The sequence below is a fragment of the Sphaeramia orbicularis genome, chromosome 15 (assembly GCF_902148855.1).
Source record: "Sphaeramia orbicularis chromosome 15, fSphaOr1.1, whole genome shotgun sequence".
Taxonomy (NCBI): Eukaryota; Metazoa; Chordata; class Actinopteri; order Kurtiformes; family Apogonidae; genus Sphaeramia; species Sphaeramia orbicularis.
In genome coordinates this window covers 41,953,810-41,975,607 of record NC_043971.1, presented here as the reverse complement: position 1 = coordinate 41,975,607, position 21,798 = coordinate 41,953,810, and the positions used below count along the sequence as shown (strand labels likewise).

At 37.8% G+C, this 21,798-nt stretch overlaps 3 protein-coding genes across 4 annotated transcripts in view; 2 read left to right on the top strand and 1 right to left on the bottom strand.

The window, feature by feature from the left end:
• sar1ab (secretion associated, Ras related GTPase 1Ab) lies at window positions 1–7,325 on the top strand. Of its 2 annotated transcripts, none has more exons than XM_030155500.1 (7): window positions 1–80; window positions 1,804–1,874; window positions 1,976–2,095; window positions 2,212–2,277; window positions 2,373–2,476; window positions 4,683–4,814; window positions 5,931–7,325. In XM_030155500.1, exons 2-7 carry the CDS (start codon window positions 1,817–1,819, stop codon window positions 6,045–6,047), a joined length of 597 nt encoding a protein of 198 aa, XP_030011360.1. In that variant the 5' UTR covers window positions 1–80; window positions 1,804–1,816; the 3' UTR covers window positions 6,048–7,325. The 2 variants fall into 2 exon arrangements, with proteins under 2 accessions (XP_030011360.1, XP_030011361.1); XM_030155501.1 differs by lacking the exon at window positions 1–80 and adding an exon at window positions 616–635.
• Window positions 7,326–7,967: 642 nt separating this feature from the next.
• Window positions 7,968–12,332, top strand: tysnd1 (trypsin like peroxisomal matrix peptidase 1). Its single transcript, XM_030155498.1, has 4 exons — window positions 7,968–9,260; window positions 11,223–11,353; window positions 11,437–11,622; window positions 11,772–12,332. The coding sequence occupies exons 1-4, from the start codon at window positions 8,179–8,181 to the stop codon at window positions 11,972–11,974; spliced, it is 1,602 nt and encodes a 533-aa protein (XP_030011358.1). The 5' UTR covers window positions 7,968–8,178; the 3' UTR covers window positions 11,975–12,332.
• Window positions 12,333–20,701: 8,369 nt separating this feature from the next.
• The window catches only part of spock2 (SPARC (osteonectin), cwcv and kazal like domains proteoglycan 2), a 67,243-nt gene continuing 66,146 nt past the window's right edge, over window positions 20,702–21,798 (bottom strand). Inside the window, 1 exon segment of the mRNA XM_030156312.1 lies at window positions 20,702–21,684. Coding sequence (XP_030012172.1) covers window positions 21,539–21,684 — 146 coding nt within the window. The 3' untranslated portion in view covers window positions 20,702–21,538.

Below are 21,798 nucleotides of genomic sequence, written 5' to 3'. Positions count from 1 at the left end.
GTCAAACTTGTTGAGGCTCCGAACAGACTCGGACCAAACACCGGCGGTGGACGGGGACTTCAGAAAGTCGGCAAACCGAGGTAAAGCTCCTGTTTCTGCCGTCCCCTTGTTCCCTTTTCCCTCACACGTGTGTTCTCCTGCAGCTGCTAAATAAAGCCGTTTGTTGTGTTGTTGGAGCACCCGGTCAACCTGTTTAAAGGTTAGCCTATTTATTGTTTACTTTACCCGGTGACTGGTCTGTAAAGACAATAATAACCATGAACCCACTGGAATTATCACTCACACTCCACAAGGTAGGAGTTTAGAGCAGCCAATAGTGTGTTTTTACAGAAATAATAAAAACAGGCTGTTTTTCTTGGGGCTTTTTTAACTTTATGTGACATATTTTAAAGCAGCACTAGGCTATTTTTTTTGTCAAAGGCTAGCTTAGAGTAAGTTATGTGTTATTTCGCAGCTATAAAATCATTTCATACATGTACGAATCATGCCAGACAGATTATGTATACGTTTTTATTCACGCGTGCCTCAGCTGAGACATTTAAAACATTAAATAATCACTAAAAGTTAGTTTTCCTGAAGTAGGAGTCAGTGAAGGCCTCATCAAACAGCACAAGAAGTTCAACAGAGAGTGACAGGTGTGTGTGTGTGTGTACTTGTGTAAATGTGTTTGTGTATATGTGTATGTGTATATGTGTGTGTTCAAGGCAGCAGGCAAATGGTTGGATCAAGTATCCTTTGCTACAACTTGCCGTAAAAATAGTCTGAGGAAGATCAGTGTAACTCAGTGACACAGCTTTCACTCTGAACAAACCGGCGCCAAAGAAACGCTGAAGCCTGTTCGCTGTTCACTTTCTCCCTGTTTCCTTTCAGGCTTTGAGGCCATTGATGTGATTATACACAGCTTACACATACCACAAAAGTAATCCCAGGTTGCGAATAATGATTAACAAAGAGCTCCAGTGCTAGATTGCGACATGGATGAATGCATTTTTGGCGTTCAGCGTGTTCGATTCTATAGCCTACATGTTTTATAACTGCTGTGACGCTTATTTGGAAAGGTTTTGTGAACACGAAAAGGCTTTTGAAAGAGAGAAGGCTGACTAAAGATGGCTGTATTGAATGCCTCTTTTGTGTGATTTCATAAGCAATTCCAGCACTGCAGTTTAATGTTATTTTCTATAACCCAGAAATATTAAGTTTTCTTTCAAGAGTCAGGTCAATTCTAGTATAAGGCTGGGTTACTGGGACAAAAATCCTTCTGAAGTCTTCCATATTTCTTGATATCGATAATCAACACACTAGGTGTCCAGTTATTATTTGTTGCAGTACAAAGGCAGGTTTTTTTTGGTTGGGACTGAAAGTATAGGAAACCATGGGTTGGTTGTTTATAATGAGAAAATGACAAACGCTTACCAAATAGAGAGACATTTCAGAAATCTAGAGGCAAAATGTTTATCAGAGCGGTAATAGTAATCAAATGTTTGTTCAGAATCACAATTTGCATCATTAAAATGAAGTAAAACCACAAAACACTGACACACTTAACAAGTGTTTTAGCTGAAAATGTGATTAAAATAAACCCCAAAGACAAAAGAACTTTGAATGTCTCAATCTGTGATAACTGTTGCGATATAAAATTGTCATAGTTTTTTTTTTATTTTTTATTACCCATCCCAAAGGTATAAAATCCCTACATTTGAGACACTACAACCTGTGAAATTTTGACATTTTGTTTGAGAAATTCTTGTTGAAGCTGCAGGATTTGTTGATAAATTCATCTGGTTTGTCTATTGTTCATTACAGGCAGTGAAGAAAAATGTCTTTTATATTTGATTGGATCTACCGGGGCTTCAGCAGCGTCTTGCAAATGTTAGGTACTGGAGTATGTTCATGAATGTGATAAAATAGTTTGAATGTTTGTCAAATATATACAGTACCACCAGGATTTATTTTTCCCCTTGATTTTCTCTCTTAGGTTTATACAAGAAGACAGGGAAGCTGGTGTTCCTGGGACTAGACAATGCTGGAAAAACAACACTACTACACATGTTGAGAGACGACAGGCTAGGCCAACACGTTCCCACTCTACATCCAAGTACATTCATTCATTTGTCAGGCTCTCAGCTCAGTACTCAGCTCTGCAAAGAAGGGCTGCAAGTGTGACATCACTCATGTGAAAAAGTATCTGCTTTGCTTTCTCTCTGTCCTCAGCGTCAGAAGAGTTGACTATTGCTGGGATGACATTTACAACATTTGACCTCGGAGGTCACACGCAAGGTAGGAGTTATGAAAGAGCTGCTGAATTTGAATGACAAATGAAGACCTTGAAGTGGCATTAGTGGTTGATACTGTCAATGCTGTTTGATTCCCAGCACGAAGAATCTGGAAGAACTACCTCCCAGCCATTAACGGGATAGTCTACATGGTGGACTGTGCTGATCATGAGCGGCTAGCAGAGGCTAAAGTTGAACTGGATGTAAGTTCACTTCCATGTGAGAAAACAGTCATCAGCCTTGTGCAGGAATGCTTTTTTTTGTGTTTCTCTGAGATGTGATCTCTACAGAGCAAAATGAGGATAACAAGAAAATCCTCCTCCAGACTAATGAATCATAACAGTTTTGTCCTTTCTCACTTGAGCATGTTGAGTACCAGATAATTTGTCAAAAGCATAAGGACCCAGCCTAACATGTCCATATATAGGCACCAGACTGATATGCCATGTGCAAAACAACATGGTGCTACAGTTTGACAGATTATGTTCATCACAGAAAGAAGAGAGGAGAAAAAGGAAAGTTCAAGAGTAGAAAAATCCCACATAGGAGTAGTCAAGAGAGATAAAAAAAAAAAAAAGTACTTCTCTATAAAGCTGCAGGAGACGAAATCAATGGAATAGAAAATAGAATCCTGGAACTCTCTCTTTCTTACTAAGTAAAAAGATAGGTGAACCTGATGATGCTTCATGTTGTTATGGAAGTCTGAAGCCATTGTTCCAATCTTTCACATTTACATGCAGGATAGTGCAGCAGGATAATACCCAGGATGTAGCTAAGGGAGTCTGATCAGTGATTGACAGTTACACCTGTCAATCATGTATTTAATGTCCTACCTGTGATTAGTTGAAAATCAGGGTCATTCAATAGATTTTTTTACAGCCTGAAAACAGGGAAGCAGTCGATGTACAAGCCTAATGTCCTCTCAGAGCACTTGAATGATAACATACTGCATTATGGAATGTATGCACAGTGACTCTAAAAACCTTGTCACCAGGTTAAAAAAGCACAAAGCTATGTAATACATCAATGCAACTACTGCTGGTAGTGCAAAAGAATGAGCACTTAGTCAAAATTTACCAAAGAGTTTAATGCGACAGTGAGTCATAAACCACAGTTTAGGAGACATCCCTGAACACTGATTAAAAGCTGGATCTATGTTAAAAGGTAACAGACTTGTGGAATTTGATCGAACACCTACCAATAAACCTCAATAGTAAAAACACAAAAACATTTTCCAAGTGTATTATTATTATTATTTTTATTTATTTAATTTCATTTCATTTTTTAAAAATTATTTTTATTGTTATTATTATTACAGTTTGTTTCTGTTTATATTGGCTCAAGACCGGTCTAGACCACCCCAACATTCTGATCTCACCTAGAAACCATGTATTAATAGCCACTTTTACACAGAGATTCCGGAAAAAAGGCGAGATGGTGATCCCACCTTTTTGCCTCCATTGACTGATTTACACAGTTAAGACAAAGGATTAACAGAGGTGAGACAGGCTGGACTTTTACACAGCGGGCCTGCGTTCCGGAATCAAAGGGGCGGTAGTGCATTGTAAAGTGCGGATATGAGGACACTGGCATGGATTCTGCAGCAGCCGCCCTGGGTACCGGTCCCCCGGCGTAGTGCCATGGGTGAAAATGGCATGTAACTGGAGCAACAGTGGCACGTAGCTGTAGCACCCGCGGCATCCCTGGCATACCTGGGGCAGCTGCCGCAGAATCCATGTCAGTGCCTCCATATGCGGCTGCATCTCTCAGGTGCAGGGGTCGCTGTCATCAAAACATCACACCTTGGTTGTGGAACGAGAGGTGTTCCTTTTACATAGGGTTCTGGAATCATAATTCCACCATGGCTCTGTTACTACCTCCACAGGCATTAAAAAACCACGATAAAGGTGGGACCAAATGATCCCACCATTTTATTTGCACAGACGTTGTTCTGGAATAAAGGCAAAATATTCCCGTACCAGAAGTGCTGTGTCAGAAGTGCTGATGACTGCCACCAATGGTCTGTTCACATACCAGTTTAGGATCATATCTGTATATTGTTCATCAGCCTATTGTTCACAGCTTTAACTAACAGCTTCCTAAACCTGAATAAGCTTTTAATCATTACTCTGATCAACAATCAGGACTAAGGTGAAGTATTTCCCTGTATACAATATTTTTGATTTTTAATGTCAATATGTAATACTCACACGTGCTCATGTGTTTACCTGAGTTTTATATTGGAGTCTGTTTTGTGGTAGGATCAAACCGGTGCATAAAAATTCACTGAAATTGAGGAAATTAAGTGTTTGATTCTAAATATTTCTTATGGGTAGGAACCTGCACCATTCCACCCACAGCTCAGACTGGGAGTCACTGATCTGCAGTATTGATATTTCCTGTCCACAGGCGCTGTTAACAGATGAAACTATCTCCAATGTGCCCGTTCTCATCTTGGGGAATAAGATAGATCGTCCAGAGGCCATCAGTGAGGATGCACTCAGAGGGATGTTTGGGCTTCACGGACACACAACTGGGAAGGTAATGAGCACTCTTTACACATTTTATTCTACAGTTTTATTTCTGTATTATAATTCTGCCTGTCTGTACCCCAGGGCTGGATAATATGGACAGAAATGGTGTCATGATAAGATACTGTTGCCCATAAAGTCCCAGTTACACTTTATCCATTTAGAATAAATCACATTGTCACAATCTTTTAATGACAAAAGGCAAAAATATTTGATTCCAACTTCATGGGCAACAGTGTTAATTTTTTGTATCAGTTGAATTTTGTCATGATAAAGGCCACATCATTATTCTTTTGTCATTTAAAGACTGATTTTTGGTCCTGAGTGAAACTTGAATGTGGCAGATAGTCATTTGCAGTTTTAAAATGATCTGTGTAACACACAAGGTTAATGCAATATAAAAGACCTAAAAGATGAACACAAGGTAAAAACTACATAAAAGATGTGATGGCATGAAAAAGACAAAATGAGACAAAACTGTGAATATGGTGAAAGAGATTGTAATAAAATCTTTTTCAACATCAAAATACAGAAGAATAAAACAACAGAACACTAAAACATTATCTGTTTTAGCTGACAGTATAAAACAAAACAAAACATACCTAAAGATTAAAGAAAAATCACAATAATGATTTGGATATAAAATTATCTTATGATAAATATCTATTGTTTTATTTCCCAGCCCTGTTTCCCTCCATGGTTTAACACTGAAACTGTACATACACACTGGGTTTTCCACTTAATAAATCAGGGATTTGAAGGGCAGGCTTCACTCTGCTTAATTCACCAGCACCCCTATTAATTACTTCAACAGTTGGGGGTAAATTTTTACTTCAGAAACATTAAACAGTAAGCTGGCTCTATGCAAGTGTTTCATTGTTCATTTGTAGCTTGTGCATTCGCTGTTTCTGAAGAGACAAGGAGACTGAAAGGAAATTTCATTTAAATGTCAGTTCATGGGAAGGCTTTGGTCTAATCATTCATCCATTGTTTTATTCATTCACTATGTTCAAGTTAACTCTTAATAACCGTGAGGGCTTTTTTGTGCTCCACCCTCATTATCTTGCTTTGATAGTTTATCATAAGGATATAAAATAAATTATATCTTTATTTTTTTGTTTTTCAGGGCAAAGTGTCACTGAAGGAGCTGAATTTGAGGCCTATGGAGGTGTTCATGTGCAGTGTGTTGAAGAGACAAGGATATGGAGACGGTTTCCGCTGGCTCTCCCAGTACATCGACTGATTCTTTGTTTTCATATGTCCTGATTTACCATGCTGCCTATGGACACAAAGACATGTTTTACACAAAACTACCTGCTGTAGAGAAACGTTTTATTCAGAATTCTTTTATTTAGAACTTTGTGCCAAATTTGTTTGGTGTAGTGATTTGGTGATATATCCAGTTTTCTCCACACCTTTAAAGGAATCTGCAGGTCGTTACAATCTGCCCCAGCAGATTGAAGATGAGTTATTACATAGTAGTCTGAATAATTCAAAGGATAATATCTATCAGCTGTTACCTAAAGCCTGTGGGGAACACTGTCATACCACATATGTAGCTGGACAGATCCATATAGAACATGTCATTGCTGTGAACTGGTTCTTGACCCAAGCTTATTTTTATCCACTGGTGTTATATTACAGTGAAGGTCGATTTGCGCTTGAAGTTTCTCCTACTTGATTCAAGGAAAAAAGCCTTGTTGGTAGAGATAAAACAGTGCTATTCACTTTCCTTTTTCTTTTTTTTTTTTTTTTGAAGTATCATCAATATTTCCTGGCAGCAGAAATTAGTTTTCTTCTTCATGTTGACAGAAGTGTTTTTCTACACAGTAGCCTACCTCTGAGGATACTGACAGTTTAGTGAAGGCATGTATTTTCTAATAGAGTTTACCACTACAAGCCAGCCATCCGAATGTGACCACACGTGCATTAGCAGACTCCTTCCTGACAGGAGCTCCATGTTTTAGTGTGTATGTAAATAATAACTTCATCAGCACAGCCAGATTATGTAACAAACTGATAGAGTGGAGAGGCTTCACTAGTTCCAAAACGGCTCATCTTTATGAAATAACTCAAGTACTTTGTGAATAATTTCTGCTTATGACATGCAGATGTATTATGAGAGCACTTGGGTGCTGCTTGAGAAAAGATATGCATGGTATCATTGATATTTAGTGCAATATTCATATGTAAATACATTCTTATTTATATTTGCAATATAACGTGGCTTGCCTATGTTACATCTTTGATGCATCTGTTACAGAAGATAAGTCATGTTGTTAAAATGGGTGATGTTTGAGCTCAATAAATATTTTGGCAATTAATTAAAACTTATCTGGGTCACTCTTTAAATATATGTAGTGAGAGGTTAAGTATGAGCAAGAGAAACATCCCAAAATCTTCTTAAATCAATTATTCCTACATACTGTATCATACAATGTACACACTGAATTTTGTGCAAAATGTTTTGTTTATTGAGTAGAGGGAAAATATGTGACAATAAAATACACAAACATCTGAAGTGTGTCTGTGTAAGCAGGTTTGGATTATTTGTTTACTTTTATTTAACTTGATTTCTACTGTTTTTCATTAGTTGTGTCTAGGTGCTCCACAGTAAATCTGATTTTTAATTGCCCTTTCATAAAAGTTTCATTTCAGTTTAGACCTACCTGCATGCACACATACCCTGAGACTTTTTTTTTATTCTAAGGATATCATATTGCATTACTTTTACCAGAAATAAACGATGCAACGACACAACACATATCACAGCTATAATTAGACAACAATCTTTAAAAAAAGCAACAGTATACAAAATGAAGGATTATTTATGGGAAATTGTGTGAAAGTACTGTCTAATTCTGTAAAATATACTGCCTTATAATGGGGTGACGTAACCCAGCTGAAGTATTGTGCGGCTGGCATAAAATATCGATTTTTTTTCAACAATGTAAATAAGTTTGGGTTTTTTTTGTTTTTTTTTCTTTTCCTCGTATTTTATGTTTGGGCAAAAGCGTCACGTGGGACGTCATCTTTCCATGCTGGGGACGCAACAAATCCCCGCCCCTTCAACTTCCCATTGGCTCAGAGCTGCTCAATATGGTACTTTAACCAATCACATGTCTCCTCTTACACAACCCGGAAGCGACTACAGCTACATCAGGATATCAAATGCACCAGTGTATATATATATATATATATATAAGCAATAAGACTACTTTGACTACAGTCCTTTTTCTATTATTATGGGATATTTTTTTAATCAACAAATATACTTGTAGTGCGCTAGTTTTTGGTCACGTTGCTGTATTTTTAAGTCAGAACACACCGTTGTTGGCTCATGTTCAAAGTTCATCGTCTTTGCTAACAACGGCATGGAGTTAGCAGAGGCTGACAGGTGCTGCTGTGTAGTCACTGTGTCCGAGGACTTTTCTGGCAAAAAATCTGTAAGTTTTAGCGGCGTCATCGTTCATCCTCAATCTGGAACAATAATATGCGCAGGCCTCCCGTTTTCACGTTTTATTGTCGATAAAACGAGTCTAAATGTAAACGACAGGCTCATAACACCACACAGTTTGAGTAAAAAACTCCAAATCCGTGTCAGCTTTGGTCCTCTGCGAAACTTGGACATCAGCGACTGTGCACAAGAGCCGACTGATGCAGAAGTATCCAGAAGTAGAGCAACACAGCATGAAGCTGCAGCCGAGGTGCAGATGCTGGTGAAGTGTGTGGAGTTCAGACAGGCCTTTCAAACTGTTTTCCACGAGGCTCATCAGTGGCGTTTCCATGGTGATGAAGAGGATGAGGTGATGCTTAGAGATGCTCAGTTCCTCAGCTGGTTTGCAGTGCTCAAGGCCAGATCTTTGGCAGACTGTGGTCCAGGCTCAGGCACCATCCCCTGGCAGAGCAGCTCCTGTCTCCAGAAAGGACGTCCAGTTCTTGCATGTGGGACACCTTTCGGCTCCTTCTGCTTGGATCTCTTCACCAGCAGCCTCAGCAGAGGTATCATCAGTAACTTAGCAGGAGAGGACAATGCTGTCATCCTCACAGATGCCCGCTGCTTGCCAGGCACAGAGGGTGGAGGGTTATTCCTGCTAAAAGGTGCAGACAGAGTGCGCCTTATCGGGCTGATTGTGTCTCCATTTGGCTGGAAGGCAAACGAGTGGATAGGCCTGTCTCTTGTCTGCTCCATCCATTTGATCTTTAAGAACATCATCCGCTGTGTTGGCACGGAAGATCCACTCCAAGATACAGTCCTCCAAGAGAGAGAGAAGCTCATCCACATGTCAACAGCAGCCCATGAGTCACAATGTGTTGACTTCCCCACTGTGTGTTTGGTGGACAGTGGGAGGTTGTGGGGTTCAGGTGTTGTTGTCAGTCCTCAGCTGGCTCTGACCTGCCGCCATGTCGTCAACGGGACGTCACCTGTCACCCTCAAGTTTCACCATCGGGGCAGGTGACAACATAACAATGTCTTCATGTTAAAAATCTCTTTTTCTAAGCTTGTGTTTTTCAATTGAATGGATGACATTCTGAATAACACAGTTCATTAGGCTATAGATTACACCTTCTGTGTGACCTCTGGATATCCATTTAGTGTGGTTTGAACATATCTTCTGGAGCTCAGATAGATTCAACCATCAATGTGGTTATTTCATTTACAAAGTAAAAAAAAATACACCTCATACATAACAGGATTTCAGATGTTTGTTACCAGCAGCTCATTTTGTCATTAGACTTTTTATCATTACTGATTATATATGAGTCATCAAACCAGTATCATCAGTATCTTGACTGTCAACATTGCACTGAAGTGACCCAGTCTCAGCCTTTTCCAATTGGGTAGTAATTGTCATAAAAACAAATAAAAGGTTACTGTAAAATGAAATAATGAAGTTGTTCCTCATCAGGTATTCATGTAGACAATGACGAAACAAGAGCGCATTTTGGCCAAAGCTTGAATTTTCCATTTTTCATTCAAAGAGATTGATCAACACACAAAATTTTACTATGCATAGATTTTTTTCTTGTGCAGTTTTGTAAAACGACAAAAACAAAACAGACACAAAAAAAAAAAAAAAACAAATTTCAAAATTATTCAGAGAGCCTGAAATAAATCAAAACAAAAGGCTGGAGTTGTTTCCAGAACAAGAGCAAAAGCAGAACAAGAGCACACTTTGAAGGATAAAACTGCTTTTCCATTTTACATAAAAAGGATTCAGATTTCATTGAAAATGTTCAATGAATATAGTTGGAAAAAAAAAAAAGGATTCAGATAAGTGAGGGAAGACTGTTCTGTGTGTGACGATGGGTTGTAAGTAAACTCAAACATACAAAAAGTAGAAATAGTAAATAAGTAAGATGTGTTCAATAAAATGTATAAAAAACCAGGTACATTTATTGGAGTAGCCTATAAGCCAAGGGTGTCAAACTCCTTTTAGTTCAGGGACCACAATCAGCCCAATTTGATCTCAAGTGGGCCAGACCAGTAAAATAATAGTATAAAAACCTATAAATAATGACAGCTCCAAGTTTTTCCCTTTGTTTTAGTGCAATAAAAAAATTAAATTATGGAAATATTTACATTTAGAAACTATGCTTTCACCAAAAAGATGTGAATAACCAGAAAATACTGACATTTCTTCAGAAAAAGTGCAGCTGAACAATATTATGCCTCAACTTTGTATTTAATTTGTACATGTGCATTACACACAATGTTACACAAACATTTGGCAACAGGCATAATATTGTTGAAATGTTTTAAATTTGGAACTAAAATAAGAATAATTTCTACAATATTATGTGTCAGTTTATTATTAACACAACTTATCAATCAGATTTACAAATGCACAAAACATTTAGGAACATTCAGAATATTGTTAAAATTGTACTTAATTTTCAGGCTCACATTTTATTGTTAAAAGGTTATTATGCTATTATTTTACTTTAGATCATGTTCAACACCCTTGACTGTTTATATCCTCAGTGTAATTTTTGCATTTCATAATATCATGCCGCGGGCTGGATTGGAACCTTTGGAGGGCCGGTTTTGGGTCACAGGCAGCATGTTTGACACCTGTGCTATAAGCCCTTCGCCTCTAATGTTTTAGTATAAACATAGACCAACCTGATCCGATTTATACTGTTACTACATGTATATAAAAATCCCTAGTGAGAAACAGACTTTGCACATGACAAATGCTTGGTAATGTACACCTCACACACCTTTTCACCTTCTACACCTTTTCTATACAAATGTTTGAACATGAACTGGTCGAGTTTCTTTCTCTCACGTTTATCTGACAGTAGGATTTCATTTATTTCTTCTGTTTCCTCTATGCACCCCCTTTGACCTGATCATTTCTTGTTACAGAAGATGTGATGAGTGTGTTTCTTACATTTTATTACTGTTTTCCAGATTCCATGATGTTGTAGGTGACGTGCTGTTTTCCACTAAGGAGTCTTCTCCCTATGATCTGGCTTTGGTGCAGATGAGAGACCCTGCTGTTCCGGTTGCAGTCCCCCAACTGGCTCAGTGTTTTAATCCAGGTCAGGTTTCACACAAACAGTAGGATTTCTTTGTGCTTTATACTTTTACTCCTCTATACTATGTCTGTGTTCTGTGCCTGTAGGTGAGCCTGTAGTTGTGGTGGGTTTCGGTGGAGTGGGTCGGAGCTGTGGCCCGTCCCTGACCCGTGGCGTACTCTCCAAGTTCATCAGCTGTCACTTCCAGCCTGTCATGCTTCAGACCACCTGTGCAGTCCAAGCAGGGACCAGTGGGGGCGCTGTGGTGCGCCCATGGTCAGGAGAGCTACTGGGTAAAAACATGTTCCATTTTTAAACAGCAGAGGGCGCACGGGGACCACAAAACGAATGAGTGTAACAATGTACTGAGTGTGAAAAGAGTGCAGCATAAACATCAGCTGATTGAATTCTCATTCATGTGCAAATATTTGATGTATTGCAGGTATCGTATCCAGTAACACCAGAGATTTTGCTGCCAAAGTGACCTACCCACACCTCAACTTCAGCATTCCAGTGACTGTATTTCAAAGAGTGCTGCAGATCTTTAACCAAACAAAGGATGTGAACGTGTTTAAGGAGTTGGACAACACAAATGGAGATGTCAGAAGAGTGTGGAGGCTACAAAGTGATCAGAGCAAACTATAGCATACGAGTTTATATTGATAATATGAATGAAAAACCACACTAAACTGAATTTAATATAATTTAAACAAATATAGTCCTATAAATTATGAATGAAAGAGTTAAATTAAGTTCTTAAATAATCTCAAACCAGACTAATTCTTATCAGTGAAGGCAAAACATCGGCTGCATTACACTCACCACCGCAGAGCTGTTATTCCAGTGAGATGAGAGGATGTATTTCAGCTCAGTCCAGACCTACTGCAGAGCAATAAAGGCACAAACTCACAGAGGGGGGAAATAAAAGCAGCTAAAACAATAGGCATCCTCTCCTAATGTTGACTCTCAAACCCATGCTGTAAACAGTGAGGAATATTGAAAAGACCACAGCCTCAGTCTTATTTTAATAGCTGTCGTGATGTTTTTTTTTTGTTTTGTTTGGTTTTTTTTTTCTTTTTTGTAACTTGAATACAGAAATGTGATTAACGTAATAAATTTATTTCAGTAGTTGTCACTACAATAAAAACTGTTCTGGGTACATTTCTGCACACTATCCTCACTAATGTCTCTCATTCTTGCCTATTAAAAAAACCTTTGGGTAAAAATTGGTGATGTTATTTATTTTTACACTCTGTACACTTCTCCTGGAAGCATGTGTTCAAGCTGTTACATTTGGCCTGTTTTTAACAAGCAAAAATATTCTGCATAATAGGCTGACAGGTTGCCGAGTATGATTGGTCCCTTTGGGTAGCCAGAAGACTTGCTGTCAGTATCAGGTACTCAGACATCTGTTGGCAGACATAGTCACTTGCAGCTAACACATTTAAGGTTTCACCCATTGGGATATTACTGCTACTCATTTCCATTATAACAGAAACATGAAACTTAGAAATGACATTTCAGAGGATTGGTTGCTGTCAGTTTTGTACAATTCAAAAGACGAGTTTTTCTCAGCCTGGATGAGCACAGACAGCAACATGAGGCTTCTATTTCACTTTTCCCAAACCGTGGAGTAGTTTATAGCAGAGAGGCTCGAGGAGAGGGTTTTTTTTCTATAGGTATTGTGCTTGTAGAAGTGCTGATATGCAGAGCTGGCCTGTATCTCATTTCTGCCGGCCTCCCATAGCTATAAGTTACACTCATCTGCAGAATGAGGTAAGGCAGGAGTGGAAGCCACAATAAGGGCCGGTCTTCAAACAGAGAGGAGGATTGGGTTTTTGAAACAGTACCTCGTGAGAAGAAAAAATAATATCTCAAGGTGTGAGTCTGTCAAGTGTGTGTTTATTTTCTGATGCAGGCTTTATAATCACTCCTATTTATGCCGACCACTTCAGTGTAAATGATACAGAATAGGAAAAGTCTTTGTACAGAGATATGTTCTAAACTTTACCTGAAGGAGCCTCAGCAGATTGTTACTCCATTCAAATCAATGTCTTTCTTTATTACAATATTTTCGGCATAAAATTACAGTATTTTCTGATAAGGTGCAGTACAAGGACAATACAGTCATAGTTGTAGTAGTTTTTAATTATAAAGGCTGAAATTTACAGAATGTCCTCTGGATACGCCTGGTTTAGCACATACAACCTTAAGCTGAAACATCTTGACTTGCATTGATTTCTTTTGACAAGATCCTTTAGTGATGATGAAAGAGTCAGACTGCTCCATCAGGTCTCAAAGATTCTCAGTGGGGTTCAGGTCTGGACTCTATGGTGGCCAATCAATCCAATCAAAATGATCTCATGCTTCCTGAGAGACTCTGTAACAATCTGGCGCTGATGAATTCTGGTATTGTCATCTTGGAATATATCTGTGTCATAAGAGAAGAGAAGATCCAAATCCACTGATGTTCAGATCTGGTCATTCCGTATATTCAGGCTTATCTGACCTTGTTTTATGGACACATAACGTTACTGAACCTAGACCTGACTGACTGAAACAACTCCAGATCACAACACTGCCCCCACAGGCCTGTATTGTAGGCACTAGGCATGATGGGTAATCACTTCACCATCCTTTCATCTCACCCTGATGTGTCCATCACTTTGGAACAGGGTCATTCTGGGCTTATCAGACCACATGACCTTTTTCCACTGAAACACAGTCCAATCTTTATTGTCTTTATCAAACCAATGGTTGTGTAAGAAATAAGAAGTGACGGCATCAGTTAGTCATAGTGTGCAATCGAAATTAGATGCAATTTAGAGATATACTGCATGAAAGGATACATTTTAAAAATATAAAAGTAGTATAGAAATGTGCAGATGTAACAGTGTAAACAGTGTAAACATACATGTAACAGTGTAAACAGTGTAAACATACATGTAACAGTGTAAACAATGTAAACATACATGTAACAGTGTAAACAGTGTAAACATACATGTAACAGTGTAAACAGTGTAAACATACATGTAACAGTGTAAACAATGTAAACATACATGTAACAGTGTAAACAGTGTAAACATACATGTAACAGTGTAAACAATGTAAACATACATGTAACAGTGTAAACAATGTAAATATACATGTCACAGTGTAAACAATGTAAACATGCATGTAACAGTGTAAACAATGTAAACATACATGTCACAGTGTAAACAATGTAAACATGCATGTAACAGTGTAAACAGTGTAAACATACATGTAACAGTGTAAACGATGTAAACATACATGTCACAGTGTAAACAATGTAAACATACATGTAACAGTGTAAACAATGTAAACATACATGTAACAGTGTAAACAATGCAAACATACATGTAACAGTGTAAACAATGTAAACCTACATGTAACAGTGTAAACAATGTAAACATATATGTAACAGTGTAAAAAATGTAAACAATGCAAATGTAACAGTGAAAACAATGTAAACAATGCAAATGTAGCAGTGTAAACAATGTAAACATACATGTAACAGTGTAAACAATGTAAACATATATGTAACAGTGTAAACAATGTAAACATATATGCAACAGTGTAAACAATGTAAACATACATGTCCCAGTGAAAACAATGTAAACAATGTAAATGTAACAGTGTAAAACATGTAAAGAATGCAAATGTAATAGTGTAAACAATGTAAACAATGCAAATGTAGCAGTGTAAACAATGTAAACATACATGTAACAGTGTAAACAATGTAAACATATATGTAACAGTGTAAACAATGTAAACATACATGTCCCAGTGAAAACAATGTAAACAATGCAAATGTAACAGTGAAAACAATGTAAACATACATGTAACAGTGTAAACAATGTAAACATACATGTAACAGTGTAAACAATGTAAACATATATGTAACAGTGTAAACAATGTAAACATATATGCAACAGTGTAAACAATGTAAACATACATGTCCCAGTGAAAACAATGTAAATAATGCAAATGTAACAGTGAAAACAATATAAACATACATGTAACAGTGTAAATAATGTACATAGTGCAAATGTAACAGTGTAAACAGTGTAAACATACATGTAACAGTGTAAACAATGTAAATAGTGCAAATATAACAGTGTAAACAATGTCAACATACATGTGCCAGACATGACGCACATGCTCCGTGAATGGTTCTTGTTCATTTTGTCAGTAATTAACTGAAGGATGTGAATTATTTGCAAAGTAACTTCTAGGTGGTGACTTTTCCTTTGGTTGTGCTGCTGAGTATAAATTATTTCACCCACTGACTGATAAAGAAATCACAACAAAGAAGAAAAATGTCACAAGCTACACAGAAGTGATTTTTGCCACTTTGTCACTGGGACATGCTTTATGAAAACCTTCACTGAAGAGAATCTGACAGTATAAGCCACAAACCAGCTCAGGTTCTGCTGTTAAATAAATTACTTATTAACATGTTCTATTCAGCTTCATTATAATATTTTCTTTTAAGTACAGTCAGCTCCATTTTCAATGCTATTCAACAGATGCAGCTGAAAAGGCCATTTTCATGTATTGAAGGTGTAAAGAAGTGATGTTTGCCTTTTTCTTACTGGGATGTGTGTGTCATGTGTTTCAGCTTCATTGACTGAAGGTTTTTTGGTGCATGTTTACAATCTTTACTCTGCAGTTTGTAGCTGTAGTTTTGTACTTTATTTGTCAGTATGTTGGTGTTGTCACCCATTTGCACTCAAATAACCTTATTAGTTAAATTAGTTAAATGCAGGTACCAGGTTAGGATATTAATTCAAGTTGTACACCTTACTCAGTTACATAAAAAAAAAAAAAAAAAAAAAAAAAAAAAAAAACTTGTTTAAGTGCTCCCAAAAACCTGGTTATCTTAGTAGATGTTTAGTTGTGACTTCCACCCCTGGACAATAATCTGTTTTAATGCATCATAATGTGTCATGTATTAACTTATCTGTCAGAATTATGGTTGCAGCGATCATTAATTTTAGTAATAGAGTATTCTGCCTATTATTCCTTGAAGTTTTCAGATATAAACCTTCCCAAGATCAAACAGATCAGACATTGCGTGTGTTTTTGGAGTAGTCTGTTATTATGCTCATTTATATGACAGTTAGGTGTTAATGCTTATAATCTGTGCTGTTCAGTAACACGTGATGAACAGATCGATAGGTAATGCATACATATGCATAAATAAATATTAAATATTCATTTACAAGTTTACTGCTTAAACAGATGAAGATAACTTTTTGACTCTTCCTCATATAATGCATCACTCTATAGAGTACACTGAGGTCAAACTACAAAAAGGTTTTTGACATAAAATATGTGTGTACCTAGGGATAGTTTGTGTTGGCGTCAGTGTTGTGCAAGTAGCTGGACATTTGTTAACATTATATGCTTATGAAAATTATGAACTTATATTCCTTTTCTCCCTAAAACAGTGAACATTTAAAAGATTGACTCAGTCATAAACTTTTCAGGAGGTGAAATGTCTGAGCTTTTAAGACTCGGAGGGAATATATACATACGTGTGTGTTTAGATAGATAGATAGATAGATAGATAGATAGATAGATAGATAGATACATAGATAGATAGATAGATAGATAGATAGATAGATAGATAGATAGATAGATAGATAGATAGATAGATAGATAGATAGATAGATAGATAGATAGATAGATAGATAGATGTGAATGTGAATGTGAGAGTAAATGTGAACTGGTGACGTGTCCAGGGTGAACTCCGCCTTTGCCCATAGGAAGCTGAGATAGCCTCCAGAACCCCCGGACCCTCTCAAGGATAAAGCAGCTCAGAGGATGACTGACTGCCTGTTACATACACTATCATTACTGCATTGCATGCGAGATGTACAGTTGTAAAGATAGACCTTTAAAAGTGTAGGTCTGATCTTTAGAGTGGCAGTGCATCCTAAAATTTTTGACCTGAAATTCAGTGTATATGTCCTTATATTTATTGTTGCTTAAACTTCATGGCACCACCAAAAAAAGAGGACATTACCCAAACCACTCCCAGACGGATTTATCCCAGATGGATTCATCCAGCGGGATGGACCCCTCATGTGTCCACCCTACTGCATCCTTGCACTACATCTGCAAATGGACGTCCATCAGTCCTGGTGCATCTATAGCCTGTCCGTCCATGGGAGTGGATCTCTCCTTCACTGTGGTTCTCCCCGAGGGTTTCTCCCTTCTCCCACTGGGTTTGAGTTTTTCCTTGCCGAGAAGGAGGGTCTAAGGACGGGGGATGCCCTAGACATTACTCATTTTCTTGCTGTTTATTTGACTGTTGTTGTTTACATCCAACTGACTCTGTAAAGCCCTTTGAGATAACCTTGTTGTGATATTGGGCTATACAAATAAAATTGAATTGAATTGAAAAAAAAAAATCCTGACTGGAAAAGTGGAGGCTGGGTAAAGTCACTGGTCAACATGGCTTTGGACTGATCTGTCTTGGTAATAAACACACAACAAATCCAAGATGAATAAGACAAATATAGACTGGTGACAAATGAAGGGAAGCATTGACATTACATGTGTCAGAGTGGACAATGTGTCATTATCTAGTCACATGTCACCTTCAGGTTTGCTTGTATGTCATTTTCAGCCCAACTACTTCTTCAGGTCTAGTACCCCACTCCCCATCCACTTACTGCCCCCATCACAGGTGTCTTTCATGTTTATGCTCACAAAGTGACTTCAGCCAGTGAAAAATTATGATTAATGCTGATCTAGAGTCACACAAAAGTCTCATGAATTCAGATATGTCTTTTCATACTGAGGGCACATGCTAAAAATCAGACCTGGAGCACAGACTGATAAGATCAGTCCCATTGTGATTTGTGCTGTTTGCTAGAGGTTGCATCAGATTTTCTTGTTATCTGTCATTCCATTCTAACAAATACTGAACCAGTGCTTTGCATCTACACTGACGACTGGAATTAGCAGTGATACTACAACCAGAGTTATGAAGCCAGGAGCATTTCTGCAAGAGAAGTGTTAAGAACTTGACAAGACTATGACTGTGGGTTATTCCTGGTCCTGCAGACACTTGCGTTACCAGAAAGATGTCAGACTGTGTGGATTTTTGCATATGTGACCTTCTGTGACCGAAAGAGCAAAGGTGTCAAGTAATGAAGTACAAATACTTCATTACCTTAAGTAGAAATTTTGATTCTCTATACTTTACTGGAGTAATTATTTTTCAGACGACTTTTCACTTCCCCTCCATACATTTTGATGCAATTATCTGTACTTCTACTCCTTACATTTTAAAAATAGCCTTCTTACTCCTATTACATTTCAGCTTGTTTTCATTCTGGCTTGTCATCATTCAAATAAAAAAAAAAAAACTATCCAGATAAATCGCACTATCCAGATAGAGTGATTTTGATTGTGGTTGGATGAGAAGTATAAACATATACCATTCTGACACCCTATTGGTTTGTACATGATCCATCACACCTGACTTTTTGCACCATTCCAATACTTATATTCAACTAGTAATCATGTCTTCAGCTCCATGAAACACATTAATGCTCAGTTGTACACATATGTGGTTCTTTAATACATTTGCATTGGACTAAAATGCATTCATTTTCAATGGGCATACATGTGGCTGAAACCGGTAGCCTAGTGCATCCCAAATGTTTCAAGTTTAATATTTTAATATAACATTATTGTCATTATGGCCTTTAGAAAAATGTTTTTTGGGGAGGTGGGGTAGTGCACTATAGGCGCCTGTGGCGCCACCTCAGCTTTTGTCCTACTGGCATTTTTTTCCTCTTACATTTAATTTTATACTTTAGGTAGTTTTGAAACCAGTACTTTTTCACTTTTACTTGAGTAAAAAGCTTAAGTTGATACTTTAACTTCTACAGAAGTCTTCTTAAACCCTAGTATCTATACTTCTACCCGAGTAATAAATGGGAATACTTCTGACACCTCTGCCAAAGAATGATCCCTACAGATGCACTCTATAGCTTTTCATCGTTCTGTTTGTACCTAGATAGGAAGGGTGTTGACTGTGTTTCAGCAAATCACATAAAGTTATTCTAGATCTCCCTCGGTGCTCAAATGCTTCCGTATTTTACATGTATGTATGTATGTATGTATGTATATGTATATATATGTATCTATGTATGCATGTACAGTATGTATGTATGTGTGTGTGTGTATATATATATGCATTCATGTACTGTATGTATGTATGTGTGTATGCATGTACGTATATATGCATGTGTGTATGTATGCATGTATGTATGTATATATGCATGTGTGTATGTATGCATGTATGTATGTATATATGTATATATGCGTGTGTGTATGTATGTATATATACATACCTGTATGTAATATCAACAAAAAATGGCATAGAAAGGATTCTGGGCAGCGCGACCAGTCTTTGCTGCGGCCCGATGTCCCTAACATCGAATTACAATTTCGTTTGCTGTACTGTACATTGTACTGTGCTGTCAAATGACAAATACATTTTTTAAAAAAAATTGTATTCTTATATACACAAGACCTGTTCCAGACTGATGGGTACATCACATCATGGTGAAAAGAGAGGAGGATGAAGTCATTACCCATCATGCTTAGTGCCAGTAGAAGCCTGTGGAGGCAGTGTTAAGATCTGGGGTTGGTTCAGTTGGCCACGTCTAGATTCAGCAACATTATGTGACAAAGAAAAATGAGGTCAGCTGACTACCTAAATGTACTGAATGACCACATCAGAACTTAAGTGGATTTTTTTCTCTTCACTAATGGCACGGGTATATTCCAAGGTGACAAGTTGCACTGTACAATAGTGTAATTGGTTTACAGTCACCAAACAGCTTCAATAAAGTATCTTAACAAGCTGAAGACTGAACAGATAATTTACCTCTATATTAATTTTTTTCTCTATTGACAATGAATACTGGTATTTTTCAGATCTTGGCTGTTAAATTGACCTTGGAATTTGTATTTACCTGCAGTAACATTTAATGGGCGTTTATATCCAAAAAGAGACAGGGGTCAAGGGTCAATGATGGATGCTGTGCTCTCATCTATTATTAACAGTCAGTGATTACTGATTATTGATTACTTAGTTGAGCTGTGGTGGAGCGCATAACTTTATGAAGTGGTACGAGAAGATACTTTACTCCCATCTAGTGGACATGAATAGAAACTACAGGGCTGCACCCACTCATGCATTCACACACTGATGTATTTCATTTGTGCAGTCATCACCGTCATGTCACTGATGATCTGAAATAAAAGGACAAGTTCATTCATTAATTCAAGAAATGAACAGACAAATCAGCACAGACTCAGATGTACGGTGGCCAGCTGAGCCACATAGAACATTTTATTTTATTCATTTTTTTTTATTAAACACAATAATCGATCCACATTATGACACGATGTACAATTGTCAACTAAGCAGTATGCTCTGCTAGTCTTTCAAGGCATAACAGGACTAATAGGTGACAATCTGTCTTCTGATACACACATTATATACAAGCTAAGGAGTGATGGGTGAGAAAGTTTGAATGAGACAGAGCACTACTGTCACATATGAGCTGAAGCGTATGACATGAACATGATAAAGTCGACAGGGTGCTTTTCAATATTCTGACGTGGCTCCCTCACTTTATAACTTTGTCTAAGCCTTTTAAACCATGACTGGTTATCGAAAATGTTGTTAAATCTACTGAAAAAGAAAGATGAAAGAGGCCAATTTAGATTGTTGAAACGCACCCGTCTCCAATTCTGTTTTTTTTTTTTTTTTTTTTCTTTGCGAGCACCTGCAGCTGCTTAAAGTTTCCATTATGCATCAGCTAAAAACTGCTTAAAGATAGTTCAAAAGACATACAGAATAGAACAAAGATTCACAAGTATGTGGGACAAAACTCCTGAATGCAGATATTACCCCATACCCCGGTCCGTTTTTTTAAAACATTCTGTAACATTAAACACTCCCATAACTTATGCGTCTTCCCTTTTCCCCAACCCCTGCAACTGTTCCCTGTTGCCTTTTCATAAGCCGGTGTTGTTCTGAGTTTGAGAGCCTCAGAACATCCTCTTTGCAGGATCAGTGTATATGTTTGTGTGTTTGTTTGGAACCACAAAGACGCTCCCGTAGAGATATTGGACGACGTGTTGGTTGGCCCTTTACCAGATATAACCCCCGTCGTCTACCTCTCCTGCTTCTCCCTCTTCCTCCTCAGCCTCCTCTGCATTCTCCTCGGCTTCTTTCTCCTCCTCGTCTTCCCATCCAACCCCGCTGCCAAAATCACCCGAATATGCCATTTCATCATCTGTAGGAAGAGTCAGAGAGAGGGAGAGGGGAAACAGGGAAGGAGAGAGGATGCGGGGGGGGGGAGGGGATTGGATTATCCACAGGGGCCATCGTACATATTGCAATAAATTCC

Coding starts and splice junctions, on each gene's coding strand:
- sar1ab (XM_030155500.1), top strand. CDS start 1,817: ATGTCTTTTATATTTGATTGGATCTACCGGGGCTTCAGCAGCGTCTTG. Junction 2,278..2,372: donor CCTCGGAGGTCACACGCAAG/GTAGGAGTTATG, acceptor TTTGATTCCCAG/CACGAAGAATCTGGAAGAAC. Junction 4,815..5,930: donor ACGGACACACAACTGGGAAG/GTAATGAGCACT, acceptor TTTGTTTTTCAG/GGCAAAGTGTCACTGAAGGA.
- tysnd1 (XM_030155498.1), top strand. CDS start 8,179: ATGGAGTTAGCAGAGGCTGACAGGTGCTGCTGTGTAGTCACTGTGTCC. Junction 11,354..11,436: donor GGCTCAGTGTTTTAATCCAG/GTCAGGTTTCAC, acceptor CTGTGCCTGTAG/GTGAGCCTGTAGTTGTGGTG. Junction 11,623..11,771: donor ATGGTCAGGAGAGCTACTGG/GTAAAAACATGT, acceptor GATGTATTGCAG/GTATCGTATCCAGTAACACC.